Source organism: Podarcis filfolensis, assembly GCF_964270895.1.
Source record: "Podarcis filfolensis genome assembly, chromosome: 18".
Lineage (NCBI taxonomy): Eukaryota > Metazoa > Chordata > Lepidosauria > Squamata > Lacertidae > Podarcis > Podarcis filfolensis.
This window is the reverse complement of record NC_139622.1, coordinates 11,033,217-11,058,626: the sequence shown is the minus strand read 5'-3', so window position 1 is coordinate 11,058,626 and position 25,410 is coordinate 11,033,217. Positions and strand designations below refer to the sequence as shown.

At 49.0% G+C, this 25,410-nt stretch overlaps 2 protein-coding genes across 2 annotated transcripts in view; one reads left to right on the top strand and one right to left on the bottom strand.

The window, feature by feature from the left end:
* Positions 1–25,410, bottom strand: part of RNF126 (ring finger protein 126) — a 767,042-nt gene that overhangs the window by 186,114 nt on the left and 555,518 nt on the right. The gene's annotated exons all lie outside the window — the stretch shown is intronic.
* The window catches only part of LOC310753278 (protein unc-13 homolog A), a 115,328-nt gene continuing 98,712 nt past the window's right edge, over positions 8,795–25,410 (top strand). Inside the window, exons 1-3 of the mRNA XM_083594389.1 lie at positions 8,795–9,034; positions 24,006–24,035; positions 24,764–24,863. Coding sequence (XP_083450515.1) covers positions 9,013–9,034; positions 24,006–24,035; positions 24,764–24,863 — 152 coding nt within the window. The 5' untranslated portion in view covers positions 8,795–9,012. The remainder of the gene's footprint in view (positions 9,035–24,005; positions 24,036–24,763; positions 24,864–25,410) is intronic.

Genomic DNA, 25,410 nt, shown 5'->3' with positions numbered 1-25,410 from the left:
ATAGCAAAAACAAAAGCGCCAAACTTAATCCATTCAGGAAGTCCATTTGACTTCCGAAATGTTCAGAAACCAAGGCGTGGCTTCTGATTGGCGCAGGCACTCTGGAAACAATAGCCGAAAGCCATGTCGGACGTTCAGCTTCCAGAAAAAGGTTTGAAAACCGGAACATTTATTTCCAGGTTTTCTGTGTTTGGGAACCAAGGCGTTTGAGAAACAAGGTACCACCGTATTTGATCAACCCAGCTGGGGTAGCTCAGTTGCTAGAGCAGCAGACTTGTTAATCTCAGGGTTGCGGGTTCAGATTCCTGCACTGCAGGAAGTTGGACTACAGATGAACCTTGTGTTCCCTCCCGATTCTATGAATTGGTCCTTTTATCCCATGCAGCGCTTTGTTTTCGCCGCGGCCTCGGCCACGCCAGGCAGCCGAAGTCAACAGGGCCACCCATGGAGACTTCTCCTGCGTATCCGTGATCTAAACTAGCAGTTAGAACACACCAGCCTCCCCGCTCCTAGCAAATTGTTTGCTTTTGTGGCAGAAGGAGGCTGCTTTTGTTTCTATCACCCCCCCAATCCTGAAGGAGCCCAAGGAAGATTCGCAGCAGTTAACTTGCTTTACCAACCGAGCCCAGCCCAGCCTTCCCTCTTGCTTTACCTCTCTCGCCCTGACCTAGCCACTGTGATCCACGCGATGGTCACCTCCAGACTGGATGATTGTAACTCGCTCTACGTGGGGCTGCCCTTGAGACTGACCCAGAAACTCCAGCGGGTGCAGAATGCCGCAGCGAGACTCCTTACGGGGTCCTTGCTGCGGGATCACATTCGCCCGGTGCTATACCAGCTGCACTGGCTCCCGGTGGAGTACAGGATCAGGTTCAAGGTGCTGGTTTTAACCTTTAAAGCCCTATACGGCCTAGGACCCTCGTACCTACGGACTGCCTCTCCTGGTATGTCCCACGGAGGACCTTACGGTCTTCAAACAAAAACATCTTGGAGGTCCCAGACCACAGAGAAGTTAGGCTGGCCTCAACCACAGCCAGGGCCTTTTTGGCTGTGGCCCCAGTCTGGTGGAACGCTCTGCCACAAGAGACTAGGGCCCTGCAGGACTTGACATCTTTCCGCAGGGCCTGCAAGACGGAGCTGTTCTGCCAGGCCTTTGGTCGGGGTTCAGTCTGACTCCCTCTCCCCTTTCATAAGAACTTGCATCAAAGTGGCCTCCCAATTTTTCTCACAAGCCCATATAAGTTCAGCACAAACAGTTGGGCCTGGTGAGCATTTAAGGTCCCCAACCCTAATCTGCGGGTTGCCATCCGATTGGATTTTATTCTGATCCTGATCTGATTTGAGGATGTATTTTAATTGATTGTCTGATTTCATGTTAATGTGTTATACATTTGATGTTAGCCGCTCTGAGCCCGGCTTCGGCTGGGGAGGGCGGGATATAAATAAATTTTATTATTATTATTATTATTATTATTATTATTATTATTATTATTAAAAGTGGGAATGTTCGAGCCTCCATCTCCGATCAAGTCTACCTTGTGCGGTTTTGTCTCTTGGGTCAGACAACAGCGAGGTGGTTACTTCGCCTTTTGCAAGAGGGCTGGTTGCATTTGGTGCTTATATACGGTTCTCGGCTCCGGCAAAACATGTTCGGTAAGTTTTCACGGCCTTCCCCAAAACCAACTGAACCTGTTGAACCAGAGGTGGTGTTGTTGTTTAGTCGTTTAGTCGTGTCCGCCTCTTCGTGACCCCCTGGACCAGAGCACGCCAGGCCCTCCTGTCTTCCACTGCCTCCCACAGTTTGGTCAAACTCATGCTGGTAGCTTCGAGAACACTGTCCCACCATCTCATCCTCTGTCATCCCCTTCTCCTTGCGCCCTCCATCTTTCCCAACATCAGGGTCTTTTCCAGGGAGTCTTCTCTTCTCCTGAGGTGGCCAAAGTCTTGGAGCCTCAGCTTCAGGATCTGTCCTTCCAGTGAGCACTCAGGGCTGATTTCCTTCAGAATAGAGAGGTTTGATCTTCTTGCAGTCCATGGGACTCTCAAGAGTCTCCTCCAGCACCACAATTCAAAAGCATCCATTCTTCGGCAATCAGCCTTCTTTATGGTCCAGCTTTCACTTCCATACATCACTACTGGGAAAACCATAGCTTTTACTATATGGACCTTTGTTGGCAAAGTAACCAGAGGTGTAAGCGTTGTCAAACGAGAGAGGTGGAAAAAAGCTGTAAAAATACCATCTACAACCACTTTCGACTCTCTAAAATGATTGCATCTCTCCAGCGTCTGTTTACACCCCTGTCTGTTTAAACCTGAGTATTACTACAGATCCACTCCAGATTTCAACCATCACACCACCCATTTATTTTATTTTTCCAAATAACAAAAATAAACACACCTCTTCTCCATCTTTTCAATGAGACCTGTGTTATAAATTGCTTTTGCATTTGTTTTTAAAGTTGCAAATTGGATTCAAACTTGGGGGTTGAGGAGGGGAATTCTCCATCTAAACGTGCTATGGGGCGCGCGAATCTGAAAACAGGTTTTCTTATCAACACACACACCCAAACATCGTATACAAAAGTCCCCTTCAAATAAACGGAATGTGACTTCCTTGCCCTGGCGTTGCCATGCGATTGAACTCATTTCGGATCAGGGCCAAAGGATCAGAGTAGAGCCATTGGGGGGGGCAGCTGAACTAATTTGGGTCAGTTCATTTCAGTAGGTTTACTCTGGGAATTAACCAGAAATTCAGCAAAGCTAACAGCTAAAATAAGAGAATATGATGATGAGGATTTTTTTCTTTTCTTTTGGAATAATGGAAGCCGTTTTCGGATTATTTGAAGGAATACTACAGCATGAAAAATCCGCGAGCAGGTTTCGAACTACAGAAATAATTAAAAGATCATTGTGTTGCGACTATGTTAAAAAAAAAGAAAGTAAGTTGGGGTGCAGAAAGGGGGGATATTAGGAAAAACATTATGGAAAATGGGAGGGGAAGTCGACAATATAAGATGTATTGGCTATTTTGGAAATTTAATTTAAATTTTTTTAAAAAAGGAAATTCGCTGGAGACAATCTGTTGAATTTTGCGAGCTAATTCACGGTGTTACGGCTTTCAAAACTAAGAACCTGTTGTAAGAATTAACCTCCCCCTGCCCATTGCCTCAGTGCCCCATCATCTTAAAATCTTCCAAATCAGAACGTGGAAATATAGATATTGTTAATTGTAGGTTGGCTTGGAAAGAAATCCCGAAACTCCGACAAGTTTGGAGCCTGCCCACGAATATTTCAGACCAAGGTAGAAACCGGATTCTTTTAAGCCTTGCAGGTAATTTGACTGCATCAAGCTGTATTTACTTACCATCCACCAGGTCTTAGCTGCCATGTCGTAACACAGCTGCCATTTCACAGTGCTCTCCCCGCTCTGCCCGGCCGCCCCAGCGGATCTTGGGAACTCCATGCCACTGGACGGAACCACGGCAAAATCCCTGTCCTGGGTGACCTTATCCTGACCAGAAGCTCCAGGATCTTGCAGTCAGCCTCAATCGCCGGTCAGCTTGTGTTGGCATCCTTGGAAAATCAACTCCTAGACAACCCTGGAAGCGACAGCTTCGGTTTCGTTGAACCCCGAGAAAAGCAGAGCTGGAAAGAAAAAAACGAAACCTCGCAGGAACAGAACCTGGTGCAATTTTCTCGAAAGCGACACCGATTTGACAATTCTGGCTAATTTGTGTCTTTCGTAGGACGACTTTCTTTCCTTCCTTTTTTAAAAAAAGGAGAAGCAGGGCAGATTATATATATATTGAAAAAATCAAAGCGAAAAGCACATTGCATTGGAATGGACCTAGACCAAACTTGTAGCTGTGCCTTGGCATGTGGGTGGCCAAAAGTCTTCAAGCAAGAGTTTGCATCTCTGCGGGGGTGTAATAGCGAACTGTAAATGGTTGGTTCCTGGGAGCCCTTTTCTTTACTCCCCCACCCTCTCCCTCCCTCCCTGTTTATATTTGAATGAATAAGAGGGTAAGGAGATCGTGTCTGGTTGTAGAGAGGGAAGGTAGGTGTGTTCTGTAAAAAGGGCTGCAGCGGGCAGACATAAGGATCTGCAAGCTTTCAGTTGGCCTTCGCTGGCAGAGGGGTGGGGATCTTGATCTGTTAAAGTAGTGGTTTTCAACCGGTGTCTCTGGGGTGCGTTGAATGATGGTCAGGGGTCCCGCAGGCAGCCCTGGCCTCCATCCCCCTTTCCTTCCTGGTGGGACAGTGTTCTCGAAGCTACCAGTCCCATGGACTGCATGAAGATCAAACCTCTCCATTCTGAAGGAAATCAGCCCTGAGTGCTCACTGGGAGGACAGATCCTGAAGCTGAGGCTCCAAGACTTTGGCCACCTCATGAGAAGAGAAGACTCCCTGGAAAAGACCCTGATGTTGGGAAAGATGGAGGGCACAAGGAGAAGGGGACGACGGAGGACGAGATGGTGGGACAGTGTTCTCGAAGCTGCCAGCATGAGTTTGACCAAACTGTGGGAGGCAGTAGAAGACAGGAGGGCCTGGCGTGCTCTGGTCCAGGGGGTCACGAAGAGGCGGACACCACTAAACAACTAAACAACAAATCCCATGGAAGATGGAGCAAGCTTGTTTTCTCCTGGAGGGTAGGACTCAAACCCATGAGAGGAGATAGTTGAACTTTTTGGAGGGGGGATTCTGTCCCAAAAAGGCAGAGAGGGATACTCAAAGCTATAGCTTGTTTAGCTTAGACATGAATCTGACACTGGCCGCGGCAGAGCTCTTTGGGTGCCCTCTGGTTCCGAACCCGCCCCCTGTACCCTTCGCATGAGGTGGGAGGCGGCGACTCCCCCCCCCTTCTCCCAGCCACACTGTTATTTTCCTGCCCGTTGTAATTGCAGATAACCACACGGACCCTTCAATCTTCAGCCAACCTGGCAACAATTGTCTCGGGTCTTCAGAGACGCCTTGGGAAATCTGGAGTAGAATAAGCTCATCGGCACCTCTTTCAAGACTGGGGGTGGGTGGGAGAACATCATCTTCTTCCTCCTCCTCTTCTTCTTCCTCCTCCTCCTCTTCCTCCTCTTCCTCTTCTTCTTCCTCTTCTTTGGCAATCCTACGTAGCCAAGTAAGATTGTCTTCCATAAACACAGTTTTAACAATCAGTCCGTAAGTGGCTGCGGAGGCCAATTCTGGATCCACACGTCCTTCCACAGTGGGGGCATAGGTTTTCGGGTGGGAGTTGATCCCGGTGAGGGTTTGCCAAGTGTGCCTTCCTCTTAGCACGTTTCTCCCTTTCGTCCTGAGTTCGAGTGTCTCCAAAGTCCATGACACCTTTGGGAAAGGCTGTTCTCCAATTGGAGCGCTCGCAGGCCAGTGATTCCCAGTTGTCAGTGTTTATACTACATTTTAGATTTGCCTTGAGAGAGTCTTCAAACCTCTTTTGTTGACCACCAGCATTACGCTTTCCATTTTTAAGTTCGGAGTAGAGGAGTTGCTTTGGAAGACGATCATTAGGCATCATTAGGCAGAAGACCATTGTAATTTAGAGGAGCTTTTTGGGGTCAGCAAACTTTTTCAGCAGGGGGCCGGTCCACTGTCCCTCAGACCTTTTGGGGACCAGACTATATTTTGGAGAGGGGGGAATGAACAAATTCCTATGCCCCACAAATAACCCGGAGATGCATTTTAAATAAAAGCACACATTCCACTCACGTAAAAACACCAGGCAGGCCCCACAAATAACCCAGAGATGCATTTTAAATAAAAGGACACATTCTACTCATGTAAAAACACGCTGATTCCTGAACCATCCGCGGGCCGGATTGAGAAGGCGATTGGGCCGGATCCGGCCCCCAGGCCTTCATTTCCCTACCCATGACATATCTCTTTCCCTTTACATCCCCGGTTTAAAGTTTGCAGATTTATGCTGGCATAACTTGTTTCCCACACACCTGTGTCAGGAGTTTCCTGTGTTCTAAGCGCTGATTGGCTAGTGGGGAGGATGTCCAGGTGCAGTGAATTGGGTTGGAGACTCTCAGCTGCTCCGCATTCCTGTTGGGTCACACCTGGTGTCCCGGGCTGATGATGAGTGACGCCTGCTAATCAGGTGCAGTCAATCAAGTCAATCAAAGTTGGCTATAGAAGCTGTAGGTTGAAGGGGCTCAAAGAGGATCCGTCCTTCCAGTGAGCACTCAGGGCTGATTTCCTTCCGAATGGAGAGGTTGGATCTTCTTGCAGTCCATGGGACTCTCCAGAGTCTCCTCCGGCACCAGAATTCAAAAGCATCCATTCTTCGGCGATCAGCCTTCTTGATGGTCCAGCTCTCATTTCCATACATCACTACTGGGAAAACCAGAGCTTTAACTATACAGACCTTTGTTGGTAAGGTGACGTCTCTCCTTTTTACTCCCATGGGATAGCCCTTGAGATATTGGAAGACGGCTCTCCTATCTCCTCTCAGTCTCTTTTCCAGCCTAAACATACCCAGCTCCTTCAACTGTTCCTCATCAGGCTTGGCTTCCAGGTCCTTGATCATCGCCTAATATGAGTTTGACCAAACTGTGGGAGGCAGTGGAAGACAGGAGTGCCTGGCGTGCTCTGCTCTATGGGGTCACGAAGAGTCGGACACGACTAAATGGCATTCTGCATGGACTGGTTGCATGGCGCATGTGCAGATGGCTTGAGATACCTATGAGGTCCATCAATTACCATATAGCATATATTCAACACAAAAAACAGCGACAATTTGTTGTTGACAAAGGACAGCTGGACATATAAAGGGCCCCCATTACCTTCAGTAGCTTAGGGCCTCATCAAGTCAATCAAAGCTGGCTATAAAAGCTGTAGGTTGAAGGGGCTCAGAGAACTTATTCACAGGTTGAGGTACCAGTTGCTGTGAGACTGTCGGCTGAGGTCTCTCGCTGCTCTACCTAGAGCTCCAGACGGCTGAAGGGGAGACTGTGTGCGACTTCTGTCCGGTATGCTATAATTTGCGTTTTGTATGCCTGCTGCTATCTGTTAACCTTAGGCGAGAAGCCAAGTTACAGGGGACCAGGCAGAGGGCCTTCTCGGTGGTGGCGCCCGCCCTGTGGAACGCCCTCCCACCAGATGTCAAAGAGAACAACAACTACCAGACTTTCAGAAGACATCTGAAGGCAGCCCTGTTTAGGGAAACTTTTAATGTTTGATGCATTACTGTATTTCGATATTTTGTTGGAAGCCGCCCAGAGTGGCTGGGGAAGCCCAGCCAGATGGGTGGGGTATAAATAATTAATTATTATTTGTCCACTGGTGTTCATATTGTCTCCAGATCTGGAAAGAACTCTGCCCTTGGCGGAACAGTTCCAAGGGCAGCCCCACGTAGAGCGAGTTACAATAATCAAGCCTGGACGTGACCGCCGCATGGACCACAGTGGCGAGATCAGGACGAGAGAGGTAAGGGACCAACTGCTTAGCATAGCGGAGAAAGTCAGATAATTTATTTCCTTGACATCTGGTGGAAGGGCGTTCCACAGGGTGGGCGCCACCACCGAGAAGGCCCTCTGCCTGCTTCCCTGTAACCTCGCTTCCCGCAGGGAGGGAACCGCCAGAAGGCCCTTGGAGCTGGACTTCGGTATCCGGGCTGGACGATGGGGGTGGAGATGCTCCTTCAGGTATACTGGGCCATTTAGGGCTTTAAAGGTCAGCACCAACACTTTGAATTGTGCTTGGAAATTGTGCTTTACTGCCCTGCCATAGGTCGAAGAGAGTTTTTGATACCCGTAACCCAGCCTGCTGAGATGGTTGGATTCTGGGCAGAATTTAGGGCTTTAAAGGTCAGCACCAACACTTTGAATTGTGCTTGGAAATTGTGCTTTACTGCCCTGCCATAGGTCGAAGAGAGTTTTTGATACCCGTAACCCAGCCTGCTGAGATGGTTGGATTCTGGGCAGGGGAGGGAGGTGGGTCACTTGAGGGCATGTGAGCTGATGCAAGTTCCCCAAATTAGGGCCACAGGGTGGTAAACAGGTAAAAGGTAAACAGGTAAAAGGACCCCTGGACTGTTAAGTCCAGCCAAAGGCGACTCTGGGGTTGCGGCTCTCATTTCGCTTTCAGGACGAGGGAGCCAGCATTTGTCCACAGCTAGCTTCCCGGGTCATGTGCCCCAGCAGGACTGAACCGCTTCTGGCACACGATGGAAACCAGAGTGCATGGAAACACCATTTACCTTCCCGCTGCAGTGGTACCTATTTATCTACTTGCGCTGGCGTGCTTTCAAACTGCTAGGTTCGAAGCCACCAGGTTCCCCCATATCTCTTGCCCGGGATAAGAGGGTGCTGGAGCTCATCTGGTTAGATAACGTCAAGATTGCAGGTCCGAGCATTGCAAGACGTTGCACCAGATGAACCTCACATGAACCTTCAGACTCTAGGACTCTATGGCCAGATGGGTCTTTGGTTCCTGAAAGCCCTTTGTCCAGGTTTATGAATCAGAAACCGGTTTCACTCAGCTTCCCTTTGGGACACCTGCCTGACCGTTGTAGGGGGCAAAAGTGGGTCTCTTTCGGCCTCGCCCAAGCGCAGGGCTTCCTCCTTACGTAACTCTGAGTGACAAAATTTCGGAAGCGTGTGGAGATCTGCCTGGTTAACGTAGAGGCGTTTCGGCAGCGTAACTGCGGCCTCTTATAATGGGTGCCTTTAAGATGTGAAATCTCAGCCCAGATCAGGTGGTCCTTTATAAATCCGCCTCCTTTTGGTCTTCCTCTCTCTCTCCCCCCCCCTCTCTCTCTCTTTCATCACCCTGACGTCAGGAGCTGTCCAAAGGCCTTGGTGCTGAAATAAAATGGCTGGCTGCTAGAGGAGCCCAAGGAAGGTGGAACAATTCCAGAAGTATGCAATTTCCCAGAAGGCGACGACAACGCGCAGCCTCTCCCAAGCCAGGTCCCAGCTGAGAGCCAAATCTGAAAAGCCAGCCTCGCCGAAGGGAAGGTGTAAAAAATTGGCGAGAGAGAGAAATTAAGAAAGGACCATGTCTTTGCTTTGTGTTGGAGGTAAGGTGTCTTTAAAAGAAAAACCCAAATCGAGAGTCTATTCCCATTTTATCTCTCCAAATGATTATTTCATATATGGGTTTTAATGTCGGTGTGATCCGGATTAGAAATTAGATTCTCGTGCCTCTGCGAAAACGAAGGCGGGGGGTGCGATTTGACAGCAAAAAGATGGGGCGGTTGGTGGGGGGTTTTTTGGGTGGTGGGGGAGATGTATTTTTCTGGTGTGGTGCGGTGCGTATTCTGCTGTTGTATCCAGGGATATTTGCCTCTTGTGTGGAGGGATATATAGCGATGCGTTTTGCGGTTACGGACGCTCCTCGGTGTGTCGGTGGAAGAGGGGAACCTCGTCTCGGGCATATTTAAAAGGCAGGCATTTTTCATGAATGGGAGGTGTGTGTGGCGGAGCCGAGGGTGTGGTACATCTGTGTGTGTGTGTGTGTGGCTGAGAGATGCGCTCCTCCGACTCGGACAATCTCCTCGCTTCGATTTTACGAGGAAAGCTTAGCTGAAAAAGGATCAAGGCTAATTCTCTCATTTTCCTTCCATTTCATCCCTCCAGATGGTTCCCCCCCGCTCTGATAATTGAGGCGCCGAATTAATCCTCCCCCTACTGGCGTGGGGGAAGGTGTGAATTTCGCACCTATCCCACACGTTCCCGTTATTGCCATTTAAATGGAAATATCGGGGATCCGGGGTCGGTCGCTTGCACCCCCCCCTCGCTAATTTTCAACGTTTCCCCTTTTCTCCCTTGCGCGCGTAAAAGGCAGTGCGGTTAAAAAGGATTTAAAAAGCTACCGTATTATATCTGTGCATGCCTACGCCTGGCAAGGTTTTTAAAATATATTTCTGTACGGCCAAAGGGGCTGCGTCCGATCCTGGCTGTTGTGGATCAGATCCATTGGGGAGCTCCTAGCTAGGTTGTGTTCAGAGTAGGCCCGCTGAAATGGATAGGAGTAAGGAAGATCCATGCCCATGGATAGATCTACTCTGAAGCTGGGTGGCTTTGGCGGGTCTTCGCTGAGTCGGATTTAGCTGGATCTCTACCTATCCGGAGAAAGGTTGTGGATCTGCGGCTAGGCAGTGCTAGCCAGCTGCTGGGAGTCAGTGTTGGAAATACGGAGCTAGACAGACTCGGTGTAAGGCAAGCGTCCTGTGAAACTGTATCTATATTGAGAAGCTCTTGTTCTTAATCTGGTTTTGCTCTTTTTTTAAAGTTCTGTGCAACACGGATGGGAAACATCTGCCACCCCCACCCCCCAGTGGTTGTTAAACTCCATCCCCCAGCAACCAGCATGGTCAATGGAGCCTGGGCAGCTCTGTTGGTTAGAGCGGGGTGCTGAGAAAAGGTTGCAGGTTCGATTCCCTGAATGAGACAGCTGCATATTCCTGCATTGCAGAGAATTGGAATAGATCACCCTTAGGGGTGTGTGGAGGTCTCCCTGACCCCTTTCCATTCTCCCATTGGTTCCAACAGAAATAATAATAATAATAATAATAATAATAATAATAATAATAATAAATAATTTATTATTTATACCCCACCCATCTGGCTGAGTTTCCACAGCCACTCTGGGCGGCTTCCAATCAAGTGTTAAAAACAATAAATATTAAAAACTTCCCTAAAAAGGGCTGCCTTCAGATGTCTTCTAAAAGTAAGGTAGGTCTTTATTTCCTTGACATCTGATGGGAGGGCGCCACCACCGAGAAGGCCCTCTGCCTGGTTCCCTGTAACCTTGCTTCTCACATTTTAATTATTATTATTATTATTCTATTCCACAATAATTTTACTATTTATACCCCCAACTCATCTGCCTGGGTCGTCCCAGCCACTCCAATAGATTCATATATGTAATAACAAAACATTAGAAGATATCTGAAGGCAGCCCTGTTTACGGAAGCTTTTAATGTTTGACGCATTACTGTATTTTAATTTGTTGAAAGCCGCCCAGAGTGGCTGGGGAAGCCCAGCCAGATGGGCGGGGTATAAAAAATTATTATTATTAATATTAAACATTTTAAAAGTTGCCTATACAGGGCTGTATTCGGACGGCTCTGGGGGGCGGGGTTGGAGAACTCCATACCCTCCAACATTTCCCTAATGAAAATAGGGACGTCCTTAAGGAAAAGCTGGTTCAAATCAGGAACCGGGACGGTTTCTGTAAATCCTGGGAAACAGGGGCACTTGGAGGGCCTGCAAAGCTGTATGTCTCCCATTCGGCTGAAAGCTTTGTAGCTCTATAGGAAATACTATCACAGGATGTGGTGTGTGAGTGTATTTTAAGTTGCAGCTCATTTAAAAGAAGGAAGAATTCTGGAAGAGTAATGAAATTCCCTCTATACAAGATTGGATTCAAAAGCTGACAGAATATGCAGAATTCTGTCAGAATGTTTATCAGAAAAAAATAAAGAATAAATCAAAACAGGGATTTGTTTCAAAATGGGAGGTTTTCACAAAATATTTAGAATAGAAATATAGTAGTTTAAACTCGGTTGCAGCATTCGAGGAACTTCAGTAATAGTTGCAAAGCAGATATAAGAATTACCGTAAGATATATTAAGAAAAAAGTTTAATTATGATAAAAGTGTGTTATATGAAATCGAAATATGGAATAGACAGGAGGTTGGGTCTTTAGTGTTAAGACCAATTTATGTCTTATTGTTAAAAAAATTATGTGTCTATTGTTATTCCTGTGTGTAATTTGGTATTTGGGTTTTCTTTTTTCTTTTCTTACTGTATCAATTAAAAAATAAAAGAATTACCCGCTCCACTGTTGATACGCTATTAGATCACCCGGGCCCTGCAAAAGGCTCCCTTGCCCTGCCCAAAGTGCTTGGCTGCAACGCCTTCATTCACAAAAAATGCAACGGGCCTCACTTTGGGGTTTGGCAGCCGAAACTGCGAGCGCAGCTTGGGGAAACTGGCAAGGAGAGGAACTGGAAGGCGGCAGAGACGTCCTATTGGGTTGCAGGCTGCAAACTGGGGCATAGGAAGGAGGGTGGGGTGGGGGGTGATGTCAGCCCCAGGTGTCATCCCTGAGGGGGTCAGCACTTATCACTTACGGGGTCCTGGCCACGGAATCACATTCACCCGGTGCTATACCAGCTTTAAAAAGCATCTTAAAAAGCAGAGACATCACGTTGCCAACAAAGGTCCGTACAGTCAAAGCTCTGGTTTTCCCAGTAGTGATGTATGGAAGTGAGAGCTGGACCATCAAGAAGGCTGATCGCCGAAGAATGGATGCTTTTGAATTCTGGTGCTGGAGGAGACTCTTGAGAGTCCCATGGACTGCAAGAAGATCCAACCTCTCCATTCTGAAGGAAATCAGCCCTGAGTGCTCACTGGAAGGACAGATCCTGAAGCTGAGGCTACCTTATGAGAAGAGAAGACTCCCTGGAAAAGACCCTGATGTTGGGAAAGATGGAGGGCGCAAGGAGAAGGGGACGACAGGGGACGAGATGGTGGGACAGTGTTCTCGAAGCTATCAGCATGAGTTTGACCAAACTGCGGGAGGCAGTGGAAGACAGGAGGGCCTGGCGTGCTCTGGTCCAGGGGGTCACGAAGAGGCGGACACGATTAAATGACAACAAATACCAGCTGCACTTGCTCCCGGTGGGGTACGGCATCAGGTTTAAGGTGCTGGTTTTAACCTTTAAAGCCCTATGCGGCCTAGGACCCTTGTACCTACGGGACTGCCTCTCCTGGTATGTCCCACGGGCCACAGGGAGGTTAGGCTGGCCTCAACCAGAGCCAGGGCCTTTTCGGCCATGGCCCCGATCTGGTGGAACGCTCTGTCCCAAGAGACCAGGGCCCTGCGGGACTTGACATCTTTCCGCAGGGCCTGCAAGTCGGAGCTGTTCCACCAGGCCTTTGGCCAAGGCACAGTCTGACCCCCTCATTCTCTAATCCTCATAGAACTCTAGCCCAGTGGTTTCCATTAATTTGATTTTGAACTGCTTTTAAAATGAATTGATTTTAGAATGCTGTGTTACTTTTATTGTTGTTAGCCGCACTGAGCCCGGATTTGGCTGGGGAGGGCGGGATATAAATAAAATATTAATAATAATAATAATAATAATAATCACAGGGCCTGGCCTGCAGCACACCTGAGTCACATGTCTCTCTCCTGGGAGTGACACGGTTGCTCACGGCCCTGTGTTACCCAAAATGGCAGCGTAGGGCTTGCGCCCGCCAGGCGGACTCTGTGGCCAGCTCGCCATGCCGCCTCCCTAGGCGGATCGCCGCCGCGGCCTCTTGCAGCGCCCCCGTGCGCAGATCACCCCACACCTGCCTCTCCAGGTGCCTGAACAGCTAGCTATGCCCCTGGCTGCAAAATGCCTTCTGGAGTGGGAGAACAGAGGCTTCGCCCCTCTCCCCACAACATAGCAGACCTAGTAAGGTAAAGGTAAAGGGACCCCTGACGATTAGGTCCAGTCGTGGCCAACTCTGGGGTTGCGGCGCTCATCTCGCTTTACTGGCCGAGGGAGCCGGTGTACAGCTTCCGGGTCATGTGGTCAGCAGGACTAAGCCGCTTCTGGCGAACCAGAGCAGCTCACGGAAACGCCGTTTACCTTCCCGCCGGAGTGGTACCTATTTATCTACTTGCACTTTGAGGTGCTTTCGAACTGCTAGGTGGGCAGGAGCAGGGACTGAGCAATGGGAGCTCACCCCGTGGCGGGGATTCGAACCACTGACCAGTCCTAGGCAGCTCCTTTAAACCATGTCAGACCACTAGGCCATCCAGCCATGTTGACACGCTTGGGTTTCAGACCAGAGCCTGTCACCACAGCCCTAACCAGGAGACGGATCAAGGACCAAAGCTGGGGCAAGCAGATACTCTGCCACTCAGCTGCTGTCCCCCTTCCAAAAGGTAGAGCAGGATTCTAGCCCTCATGGATTGGCTTAATAAAGGGGTGTTCTGGTGGGAACAGATGTTATTTGAGCACGGGAGACCTGTCCCCTTCTGCAGTTTCAAGCAGTTGGCATTCCGGGTTAAATGAATACGGGGCAGGGTGTGTGTGTGTGTGTGTGGTTTGGTGGAGAGGCAAGCCGTGGGAATTTGACGCTTTTACAGAGGCTGCATCCTAATGTTTTAATGTTGTATTTTAATCTTTTTAAACTGTATTTTAATCAACTTGTTTTTATTATTGGTTGTTAGCCGCCCTGAGGCCGGTTTTGGCTGGGGAGGGCGGGGTATAAATAAAAAAATATTCTTATTCTTCTTCTTATTTCGTCAGATTTGTACACAGCTTGGGCATAAAGAAAATCCTCAGCGCGGTTCTACGGAAAGGATGAATCAATAAGATTATGGGGGAAAGGAGCGTTTAAAAGCAATCCTTAAAAAACAAAAACAAAATCGGCTTAAAAGCAGGTCGTCTAAACACCCAGGCAGGATTCCTAAGGGGATATCCTCCCAGAAATCTCATTGCTTGAGGGTTTGTAGAAGCTGCTGAGGACTGAGTCTGCAAAAAGAAAAAAGTTTAATGATAGTCATCGGCACAAATCTATAAATCAGAGGTGTCCAATGGGGCCAGGCTTGTCAGCCACTCTGGAGACATGTGCTTTCTGGGAACAGTTTATGAATGAATGTCCTTACGGAAGGCTCCTTCTAGAGATTTGGCAGTGGTGGTGATGTAGGCAGTTGCGTCTGTTTCAACGGCCCCCAGTTGGTGGAGCAACAGAAAACAATCTTCCTCCGTCTTCCATGAGACGGCCATTCAGATGTTGGAGAATGACCATCGCGTCTCCGCTTTTGTAGGCTAAGCATACCCAGTTCCCTCAAAATATCTGAGTTGTTTCCAATAGAATCAGGAACTGTGTGTTTGAGTATCCCTCTTTGTCCTTTTGGGACAGAATCCCCACTCCAAAAATCTCAACAATCTGCTCTCATGGGTTCGAGTCGAACCCTTCAGGATAAAACAAGCTTGCTCCATCTTCCATAGGATTCGTTGTTTAGTTGTGTCCAACCCTTTGTGACCCCATAGACCAGAGCACGCCAGGAACTCCTGTCTTCCACTGCCTCCCGCAGTTTGGTCAAACTCATGCTGGTCACTTTGAGAACACTGTTCCACCATCTCGTCCTCCATCATCCCCTTCTCCTTGCGCCCTCCATCTTTCCCAACATCAGAGTCTTTTCCAGGGAGTCTTCTCTTCTCCTGTGGTGGCCAAAGTCTTGGAGCCTCAGCTTCAGGATCTGTCCTTCCAGTGAGCACTCAGGGCTGATTTCCTTCAGAATGGAGAGGTTTGATCTTCTTGCAGTCCATGGGACTCTCAAGAGTCTCCTCCAGCACCAGAATTCAAAAGCATCCGTTCTTCGGCGATCAGCCTTCTTGATGGTCCAGCTCTCACTTCCATGCATCACTACTGGGAAAACCAGAGCTTTGACTGTACGGACCTTTGTTGGCAAGGTGATGTCTCTGCTTTTTACTTCCATGCGATAGCCCTTGAGATATTGGAAGATGGCTCTCCTATCTCCTCTGTCGTTTTTCCAGCCTAAACATACCCAGCTCCTTCAACTGTTCCTCATCAGGCTTGGCTGCCAGGCCCTTGATCATCGCCTAATATGAATTTGACCAAACTGCGGGAGGCAGTGGAAGACAGGAGTGCCTGGCATGCTCTGGTCTATGGGGTCACCAAGAGTCAGACACGACTAAACGACTTAACATTCTGCATGGACTGGTTGCATGGCCACCTGTGCAAATGGCTTGAGATACCTATGAGGTCCATCAGTGACCATATAGCATATATTCAACAGACAAAAAACAGCGACAATTTGTTGTTGACAAAGGACAGCTGGACATAGAAAGGCCCCATTACCTTCAGTAGCTTAGGGCTTCGTCAAACCTAAATCTGGCCCTGTCCATGTGTGTTTGAACCTTGTTGCAAACGTCTACTGACCGCTGATTTGCTTCTTCACTTGGCTGGAGATTCCTCCTTTAGCTGGCCAGGAGAGTGGCAAACCCGACGAGCTGGACAGTGGAGTAAACCCGTGTCCAGAATTTTCCCGTAACATCTGGATTATCAGTGCCCCAGCGCTGGGTGTTGCTCTCCTAAGGGGAGGGTGTTGGATTGGGGTGTAAGATCTCTTCCTTCCCCTGCCTCTGAAACGAATCTGCTATTTCTGGCACCGAGCCTAAAACTGACACTGCTGGAAAATCAGACGTTGCCGAGAGCTGTTAATTGTAAGGCCCGGCTGATGGTACACAAGCTTGCAAGGATTTGTGATGCGTGGTGAAAGCGGGGAGAAATAAATAGAACTCTCCTTTGCAGCTGCCTCCTGCATTTTTAAAAATTAGGGCATCGCCCCCAACTCCTCAAGATGCAGAGGCACGCAGCTGAAATCCAGCATCTCAGCATTGTCGCCCACCTCGAACGACACAAATGGAAAAGGTGTGGTTCGTTTTTTGGGGGGGGAGGCAAGGTCTGAAGGAGGAGTGGATGTGGTTCCAGCCTCTCGAATTGGCAGGGGAAGAAATTGTAGATTCATCGAACCCCCGAAGGGACCCACGAGGGTCATCTAGCCCAACCCCCCTTTGCAATGCAGGAATCGCAGCTGGCGAATCTCTGACAGATGGCCATCAAATCTCCGCTTCAAAACCGCCAAGGACGGAAAGCCAGCCGTCTCCCAAACAAGTCTGTTTCACTGTTGAACGTTGACTAGCTTGAAGGTTGGTCCAGAAGGGTGACCAAGATGGTCGAGGGCAGGGGTCAGCAAACTTTTTCAGCAGGGGGCCGGTCCACTGTCCCCTGACCTTGTGGGGGGCCGGACTATATTTTGAAAATAAATGAACAAATTCCAATGCCCCACAAATAACCCAGAGGTGCATTTTAAATAAAAGGACACATTCTACTCATGTAAAAACATGCTGATTCCCGGACCATCCGCTGGCCGGATTGAGAAGGCGATTGGGCCGGATCCAGCCCCTGGGCCTTAGTTTGCCTGCCCATGGTCAAGGGTCTGGAAACCAAGCCTGATGAGGAACGGTTGAAGGATCTGTGTATGTTTAGCCTGGAAAAGAGGAGATAGGAGAGGCATTTTCAAATATCACATGGAAGAGGGAGCAAGCTTGTTTTCTCCTGCTCTGAAGGGCAGGACTCGAACCAATGGCTTCAAGTTGCAACAAAATATTAAAAATACATTAAAACATCAAACATTTAAAAACGTCCCTAAACAGGGCTGCCTTCACATGTCTTCTAAATGTCAGGTAGTTGTTTATCTCCTTGACATCAGAAGGGAGGGCATTCCACAGGGCGGGCGCCACCACCGAGAAGGCCCTCTGCCTGGTTCCCTGTAACCTCACTTCTCGCAGGGAGAGAACTGCCAGAAGGCCCTCGGAACTGGACCTCCATGTCTGGGCAGAATGATACTATGATCAATTCAGACTTCTCGTCCATTTTGTTCAGTGTTGCCTATTGCCAGTGTTCTCAGAGCAAAGCATTTCCTAGTCTTATCCGGGGGTGCCGAGACTTGAACCCAGGGCATTCTGTGTGCAAAGGCGGACACTCCAACACAGCCTTTTGCTGGATTAAATGTACCCCTGACATGCAATTTTAGAAATCGTTCAAATGAAACGATGGAGACTTATTCCCCATGCGTCGTTCCCTCTGGCAGTGGGCAAGAGTTCAGAATTTGGGGGGAGAAACTGGGGTGCCCCATTGATCCCTGAAGGCATCGCTCCCTGTCAGATATATTGGTGCCGCAACCATTAAGCTTAGATCAGAAACCCCAAGCCTGCCCCATTCCTTCTGTTCCTCGTTTCAATAGGTGGATGTTTCACATGACAATTTGTTCCGAGCTTAAAATGGATCCAACATTTCCCTGCCAGGCGATTTTGGCTTTGAAATCTACCCAGCCATTGTTAAGCAGAGTGGGCGAGTTGCTGAAAATAATAGCTGGCCCGGCATGAAAAGACCAGGAAAGGTTTCAGGGGGTTAAACACATACAGCCTGTTCAAGCTTTATATTTTATATTCGATTGGTTCGATTGGGAACCGCCAAAAGGCCCTCGGTGCTGAACATCAGTGTCTGGGCTGAACGATGGGGGTGGAGACACTCCATCAGGTATACTGGGCCGTTTAGGGCTTTCAAGGTCAGCACCAACACTTTGAATTGTGCCCAGAAACGTCCTGGGAGCCAATGTAGGTCTTTCAGGACTGGTGTTATATGGTCTCAGCAGCTGCTCCCAGTCCCCAATCTAGCTGCCGCATTCTGGATTAGTTGTAGTTTCCGGGTCACCTTCAAAGGTAGCCCCACGGAGAGTGCATTGCAGTAGTCCAAGTGGGAGATAACCAGAGCATGCACCACTCTGGCCAGACAGTGTGCGGGCAGGGAGGGTCTCATCCTGCGTACCAGATGGAGCTGGGAGACAGCCGCCCTGGACACAGAATTGACCTGCACCTCCATGGACAGCTGGGAGTCCAAAATGACTCCTAGGCTGTGTGACCTCTGCCTGGCTCCCTGCACAACCTCTCTTCTCGCAGGGAGTGGATCGCCCGAAGGCCCTCAGAGCTGGACCCCTGTGTCTGGGCTGAACAATGGGGTTGGAGAAGCTCCTTCATTTATACTGGGCTGAGGCCGTTTACGGCTTTCAAGATCAGCACCAACACTTTGAATTGTGCTCGGAAATGTGCTGGGAGCCAATGTAGGTCTTTCAGGACCGGTGTTATATAGTCTTGGTGGCCGCTCCCAGTCCCCAGTCGCATTCTGGATTAGTTGTAGTTTCCGGGTCACCTTCAAAGGTAGCCCCACGGAGAACGCATTGCAGTAGTCCAAGCAGGAGAAAACCAGAGCATGCACCACTCTGGCCAGACAGTCCGCTTAGCACCATAGAGTTGAAAGGGACAGCGAGGGTCCTCTAGTCCGACCCTCTACAACGCAAGAATTTGCAGTCGTCCCATACGGGGGACCGAACCTGCAACCTTGGCGTAATCAGCACCACACTCTAACCAACTGAGCTATCCAGATTTGCCAACTCCGGTTGGTGGAATGGTCCTTTAACTGGTCTGAACGGACCAGCCTCTGTTGACGGCTGGGCTTCTCCTGTCGACTGTTTTTGGGAAACAGAAGGATCTTGAGGCCCAGGTATGGCAGATTGTTGCAATCTGAGCTTCCAGAGAGAGAGACGCCAACCACATTTTTGTGGGGCTTCGTGAAATGGCCTCGTTTCCTCTCACTTCTAAGTACAGAGAGAAAGTGTGTGTGTGTGTGTGTGTGTGTGTGTGTGTGTGTCAGCATGTCGGCAGCCGCATGCCATCTGGAAGTGAAAAGCGAGGAGGAGATTAAAAATAGTTCCGTTAAATGTGAAGGCTTTAAGAGGCAGAATCTAGCAGAGAAGGGAATAAAGGAACTTTCACAGTAGCAGCAAGAGAGGGAGGTAGAGGAATAAGAACATTTTGGTAGGGGTTTTTTATTTTAAAACATTTCTATCCCACTGTTCTGCCAAGCAATGGTGCAGTGAGCAGACCTCTTCGAAATGGAATTAAACCCATTTTCTGTGGCGTCCTGGGGTGCCTTGAAGGATGCTCAGTTGAAAAGTGTCCCCGGATTCGTTGAAAAAAAATAATCTGGTAACCTCACCCCAAATTCCATCTCTTCCGCTAGATCCTGCTAGATTTCTGGAAGGGCCTCTTGCGTTGTATTAAAGGCAGAGAAAGTCGGGGAAATGGAATAAACAGTTGTGTAGATGCAGCCCTGATCTAACCTAATTTGCACCTATCTCAACCAATCCCTGCTCCTGCCAACCTAGCAGTTCAAAAGCACGACAAAGTGCAAGTAGATAAATAGGTACCGCTCCGGCGGGAAGGTAAACGGCGTTTCCGTGCGCTGCTCTGGTTCGCCAGAAGCGGCTTAGTCCTGCTGGCCACATGACCCGGAAGCTGTACGCTGGCTCCCTCGGCCAGTAAAGCGAGATGAGCGCCACAACCCCAGAGTCGTTTGTGACTGGACCTAATGGTCAGGGGTCCCTTTACCCTTTACCTTATAGCATATCTCTCTGCACCTGGTTTTTTTTGCAAATCCCTCTCCCTCTCCTGTCTCCAAGAAAAACAACACACCTATATCACACCCACTCTCCTCCCGCAATTGTTTGACTCTCCCCTTCACACAACCCGCATTACATGACCTGTAGTAATGACCAGTTCCACCCGTTCCATCTCTTTACCATTCCAGAGTTGGACTCTGTGCCAGGTTCTGTTCCTCCCAAATTCTGGTGAGCTCAGAGAATTCCCAAAGCAATTCTCTTCCCCCCAGCCGGCCCCGAATAAACCCATTTGAATTATCTAATTTAATATATATCATTATCTAAATTTAATATATATCATTATCATCCCAGTAGTGATGTATGGAAGTGAGAGCTGGACCATCTAGAAGGCTGATCGCCGAAGAATGGATGCTTTTGAATTCTGGTGCTGGAGGAGACTCTGGAGAGTCCCATGGACTGCAAGAAGATCCATTCTGAAGGAAATCAGCCCTGAGTGCTCACTGGAAGGACAGATCCTGAAGCTGAGACTCCAAGACTTTGGCCACCTCAGGAGAAGAGAAGACTCCCTGAAAAAGACCCTGATGCTGGGAAAGATGGAGGGCACAAGGAGAAAGGGACGACGGAGGACGAGATGGTTGGACAGTGTTCTCAAAGCTACTAGCATGAGTTTGACCAAACTGCGGGAGGCAGTGGAAGACAGAAGTGCCTAGCGTGCTCTGGTCCAGGGGGTCATGAAGAGTCGGACACGACTAAATGACTAAACAACAACATCTAAAAGGGAGTGTGCGTGCTGTAAGACCATTAAGTTCAGACGTGAGAAAGGTCGTTGTGGCACCCCATGGGGCAAACATTGGCACCCTCCCTTAAATAGCAGTGGTTGGGAGCTGTGCCAGGAGTTGGTGTTATTTCTTGATGCGGGCAGAATGATATCTCGCCGAGTCAACAGAGACGGCGGCAGAGACAGGACACCTGTTCCGTGGGTGGCTCCATATTTCGCTCAGTGCCCGGTGTTTTGTTGTTTTTTTGCTCCAGCCTCCTTCCTCTTCTCTGGAAGGAGATGAGCCTGGAAAAGCAGCAACAATATTTTCTGGCCTTCTGGAATCAAACCCATTCTGTACGTACCAGCGTCCTAGTCGAATCTGGAGCCTCGTGGAGGAAGGCAGGTTGAGGCGAATCAGCACCACGGAGAGCTCCAGCTGAGCCACTTGCACAAAGGCACCAAGGCACGGGCCATTTTAGTGGTCCCTGCTATCATACTGGGTGCATCGTGGCAGTGGTGTAACACACCCAAGACCTCTTGGGGGCCTCCTGTTTCTATCTCGGGGGTCCTGTCCTACACCTGCCCACCATCACACTTGTGTCAGTTCAAGGCTGATGGAGTCTTAAGGCTGGGAGTGGAAAGCTTTGCAAGCTGGTCTGTTCGGGTGGCTAAGGAATTGCCCCACTAAGCTCAGTCTGCCTACAGCCAGCCCCCCACCTGTTGTAGTCTCATTGCTGAGCCACAAGCGCAGAGCTCAGGGACAGGAGTCCCTGTGCTGGTCCTGTGGGATAACCATGAGGCGAGGTCCGAGTCCAGTCCGTGGTCGAGGGTGCAGTATTGAGGCTGTCTGTCAAAGCTGAAGCTGGGTCCAAGGCAGGGAGTCGGGCAAGGTCAGGAGATCTGGCAGGACAGGGTGCAGGCAGGAACTGGCTACCAACAACGTTGCTCCCGCAACTTGGGAATGGGACTGGCTGGCTTTTATCTGCCCCGAGGCATAGGGCGGCCCCGGTCCACAGGTGACTCACCTCTCCTGGCCTGGAGGCGAGCCCTCCTCCTGCGGGAGCTTCGCTCCCTCCGCCTCTCTGCCCTGAGCCTTTGCAGCCCAGGAGAGGCTGGAGGGTCACCGGACCCAGAGGCAACCTCAGCTTCCTCTGACGGGGCTGAGAGTGGAGCACCTGCAGGCAATGGGTCCTCCATCACCTCAGGAGCCAGAGCAGATTTAGCTGGTGCCTGCACCTGAGGATCAAGCACAGGTGAAGACCCTTCAGGCTCAAGCCCCAGCCCCAGCTCAGCTGGTTCTGGAGGCAGGGAATCCTGTGCAGGCTGGGATCCCTCAGGTTCAGCCTCCGAATCCAAATCCCAGGCCATCACAGTCCCTCTTGCAGGGAGGGAACTGCCAGAAGGCCCTTGGAGCTGGACCTCAGGCTGAACAATGGGGGTGGAGATGCTCCTTCAGGTCTACTGAGCTGAGGCCATTTAGGGCATTAAATGTCAGCACCAACCCTTTGAATTGTGCTTGGAAACATACTGGGAGCCAATGTAGGTCTTTCAGGACCGGTGTTATATGGTCTTTGTGGCCACTCCCAGTCACCAGTCTAGCTTCTGCATTCTGGATAAATTGCGTAGGCACCAGTGAAAGGCACCTATGAGGCGGCTGGCTGCAGTTCCATGGGCCTTGGTACTGTGGACTCTAGTTTATTCATTCATTCATGATTCCAATATCTCACCTTTCCTCCCATCAGGGTGGCTAACGGCTGGCAGGTTGAACAATCATACGTAACAGCACATCGTTGAAACCACAAGCTCCTAACAGGAACAATTCAGCAGTGAATGATGTCAGGAAAACCACAGCTAAAAATAGTTCTCCCTGCTCCCCTTTATACAAATGCCTGTCTAGTAAAAAAAAGTAAATTAAAAACTGGCTGCCGAGTGAGTCGCTTGGTCTAAGGGAGCACAATGGACAGCTCCCAAGGCAGCAAAGCGTTTCAGAACCATGGAGAGCTCTGAATGAGACACTTGTCTCTATCAAAAAACAACAACACCCAGCTGGAATTTGAACCCTGGTCTTCCATGCTACAACTGCCTCATTTACCTTAGCTGGGTTGCAAAAAAAAAAATATAATTCTTACTTCAGTGTAAAGATCACCACCAGCTGCTTCTTTTTTAAAAAAGGGAGTCTTTTTATATATGTGTCCCCCAAAAAATCAACTAGTTGCATTATATTGTGCGTTTTATTTCGTCAGTCCGAGACTGTAGTGGTTAATTCATTCAAAAGCGAGGCGGAGTTGACAGTGTTCCAGAAGATGCGAGAGGAAAGAAAAGCTGGTTCAAACCAGTTCTGAGCCATTCAGGAGCAGAGGAGTTCAAGTGCGATAGAGAATCCATCTTCCCACATGTTCCCCTCATTGCCCAGAGGCTCCGCGGCAATGCAAAATGCAATGTCACTCTGACGGCTCAGAAGTAGGTCACCAGATTTCTGGGAGCGAGGGAAATGGATTTAACCCAGTCCCTTAGCCAGCCGAGAATTAGGGCAAATAAATAGAGGAAGGAAGATCTGCCGGGTTCCTTTAAGAGAGCGATGGGAAGAGTGCTGGGCCAATCAATTGTTCCACTTTCTTCTTCTTTTAATCTTCTATGAATGGGAGAAGGCGTCGCCTTCAAAACACAGCAGAGAAAATGTTGGTGAAATTGTCAGGGCTTCAGGTTGTGCTGGGTGCTGCTCTTGCCCTTGCTTATACAGTCGTACCTCAGAAGTCGAATGGAATCCATTCCGGAAGTCTGTTCGACTTCCAAAACGTTCGGAAACCAAAGCGCTTGGTCTAAGGTAGCACAATGGACAGCTCCGAAGGTAGCAAGGCAGGGGAGTGTTTCAGCACCATGGAGAGCTCTGAGTGAGACACTTCTCTCTATCAAAAAAAAAGATTCTACCTTAGAATGTGCTACCTTAGACCAAAGCTCCTTCAGCCAATCAGAAGAACCCAACGTTCGGCTTCCAAAAACCGTTCAAAAACCGGAACACTCACTTCCGGGTTTTCGGCATTTGGGAACCAAGGCGTTTGAGAACCAAGGTCCTACCGTATACTGAATATGCTTTGTGTATGGTTCTGTTTACATGGCCATGCGCTAGTTTGGACATATCTTTATGATAAATCAATTTTAACATCAAGTGAAAGAAAAAGAGAGCACATATTGGATAGTACAACTAACCCTTCTGCTTTCTCCTTTTCCCTTCCAGTCAAGAAAGCCAAATTTGACGGCCCCCAAGGTGAGTCCTTCCTCTTCTCCTTGTTGTACCCGGGGAGTCATGTGACTGTTGAGAATGACTAACCATTTCCCCCAGGGGTGCGGGTGGTGCTGTGGTCTAAACCATAGAGCCTAGGACTTACCGATCAGAAGGTGGGCAGTTCAAACCCCCTTGACGGGGTGAGCTCCCGTTGCTCGGTCCCTGCTCCTGCCAACCTAGCAGTTCGAAAGCACCTCAAAGTGCAAGTAGATCAATAGGTACCACTCTGGTGGGAAGGTAAACAGTGTTTCCGTGTGCTGCTCTGGTTCGCCAGAAGCGGCTTAGTCCTGCTGGCTCCCTCGGCCAATAAAGCGAGATGAGTGCCGCAACCCCAGAGTCGGCCACGACTGGACCTATTGGTTAGGGGTCTCTTTACCTTTAACCATTGCCCCACGTTGAGAGCCTTGTTGCTGCGGCTTAGCAGCAACCAACCGTTGGCTCGTCCAAGCCAGGACGCAATATCAGAGGGGATTTCTGTCTTCCCATGTGCTTTCTTTGAGCAATAAGCTCTACCTTGTCAGAACAACCTACCCAGATCAGGGCCATCTTAAGCATATCTGGCGCTGTGGTGCAAAGATCCCTCAGGCCCTCCCCACTTTCCCACTGTTGCGGCTGTTTTTCATTCAGACAAAGGGCTTTTCTCTGACAGACACCGCTTCTCTTTTCTCTCTCCACCTATCCTATTCTATGTCCCCCCCCTCCCCGTACAGAAAAATTCAACACGTACGTCACCCTCAAAGTCCAGAATGTGAAGAGCACAACGATAGCGGTGCGAGGAAATCTTCCATGCTGGGAGCAAGACTTCATGTTGTAAGTGGAGCTGCTCTCTAGCGCTCATTCGGAACAAACAGCAATCTGGGTTTCTGGCTGTTTCTTGCTGTTGGTTCTGGTGTGGAGCTCAATAGTGGGTCTCCTTGAGAAAGGAGAAGGGAAAGCGTGGACAGGGAGCCCTCAGTCTGCCTGTTGATTTTGCTTGGATAAATTCAATATTTGGAATGAGTTTATACAAAACCCCTTAGGCTATCCATATTTACATCTGTATTAGGCTAATAATATCAATGTATGGGTTAAGGTATTTTCCGTGTGTGTTTTCTTTCTTTCTCTACACATTTTGGTGCCTTTTTATTTATATTTATATCACTTTATTTCTTTATCATTGAAAACTTTCCCATAAAATATGACTTTTAGAAGACATCTGAAGGTAGGTCTTTTTAGGGAAGTTTTTAATTGATGTTTTATTGTGATTTTAATATTCTGTTGTGAGCCCTTTAGAGATTTTTCAACAAATTTGGTGAACTTTGCTAAAACTGTACCAGTTCATTTCAAGCACTCAGAAGAGAGCAGCAGTGCCGAATTT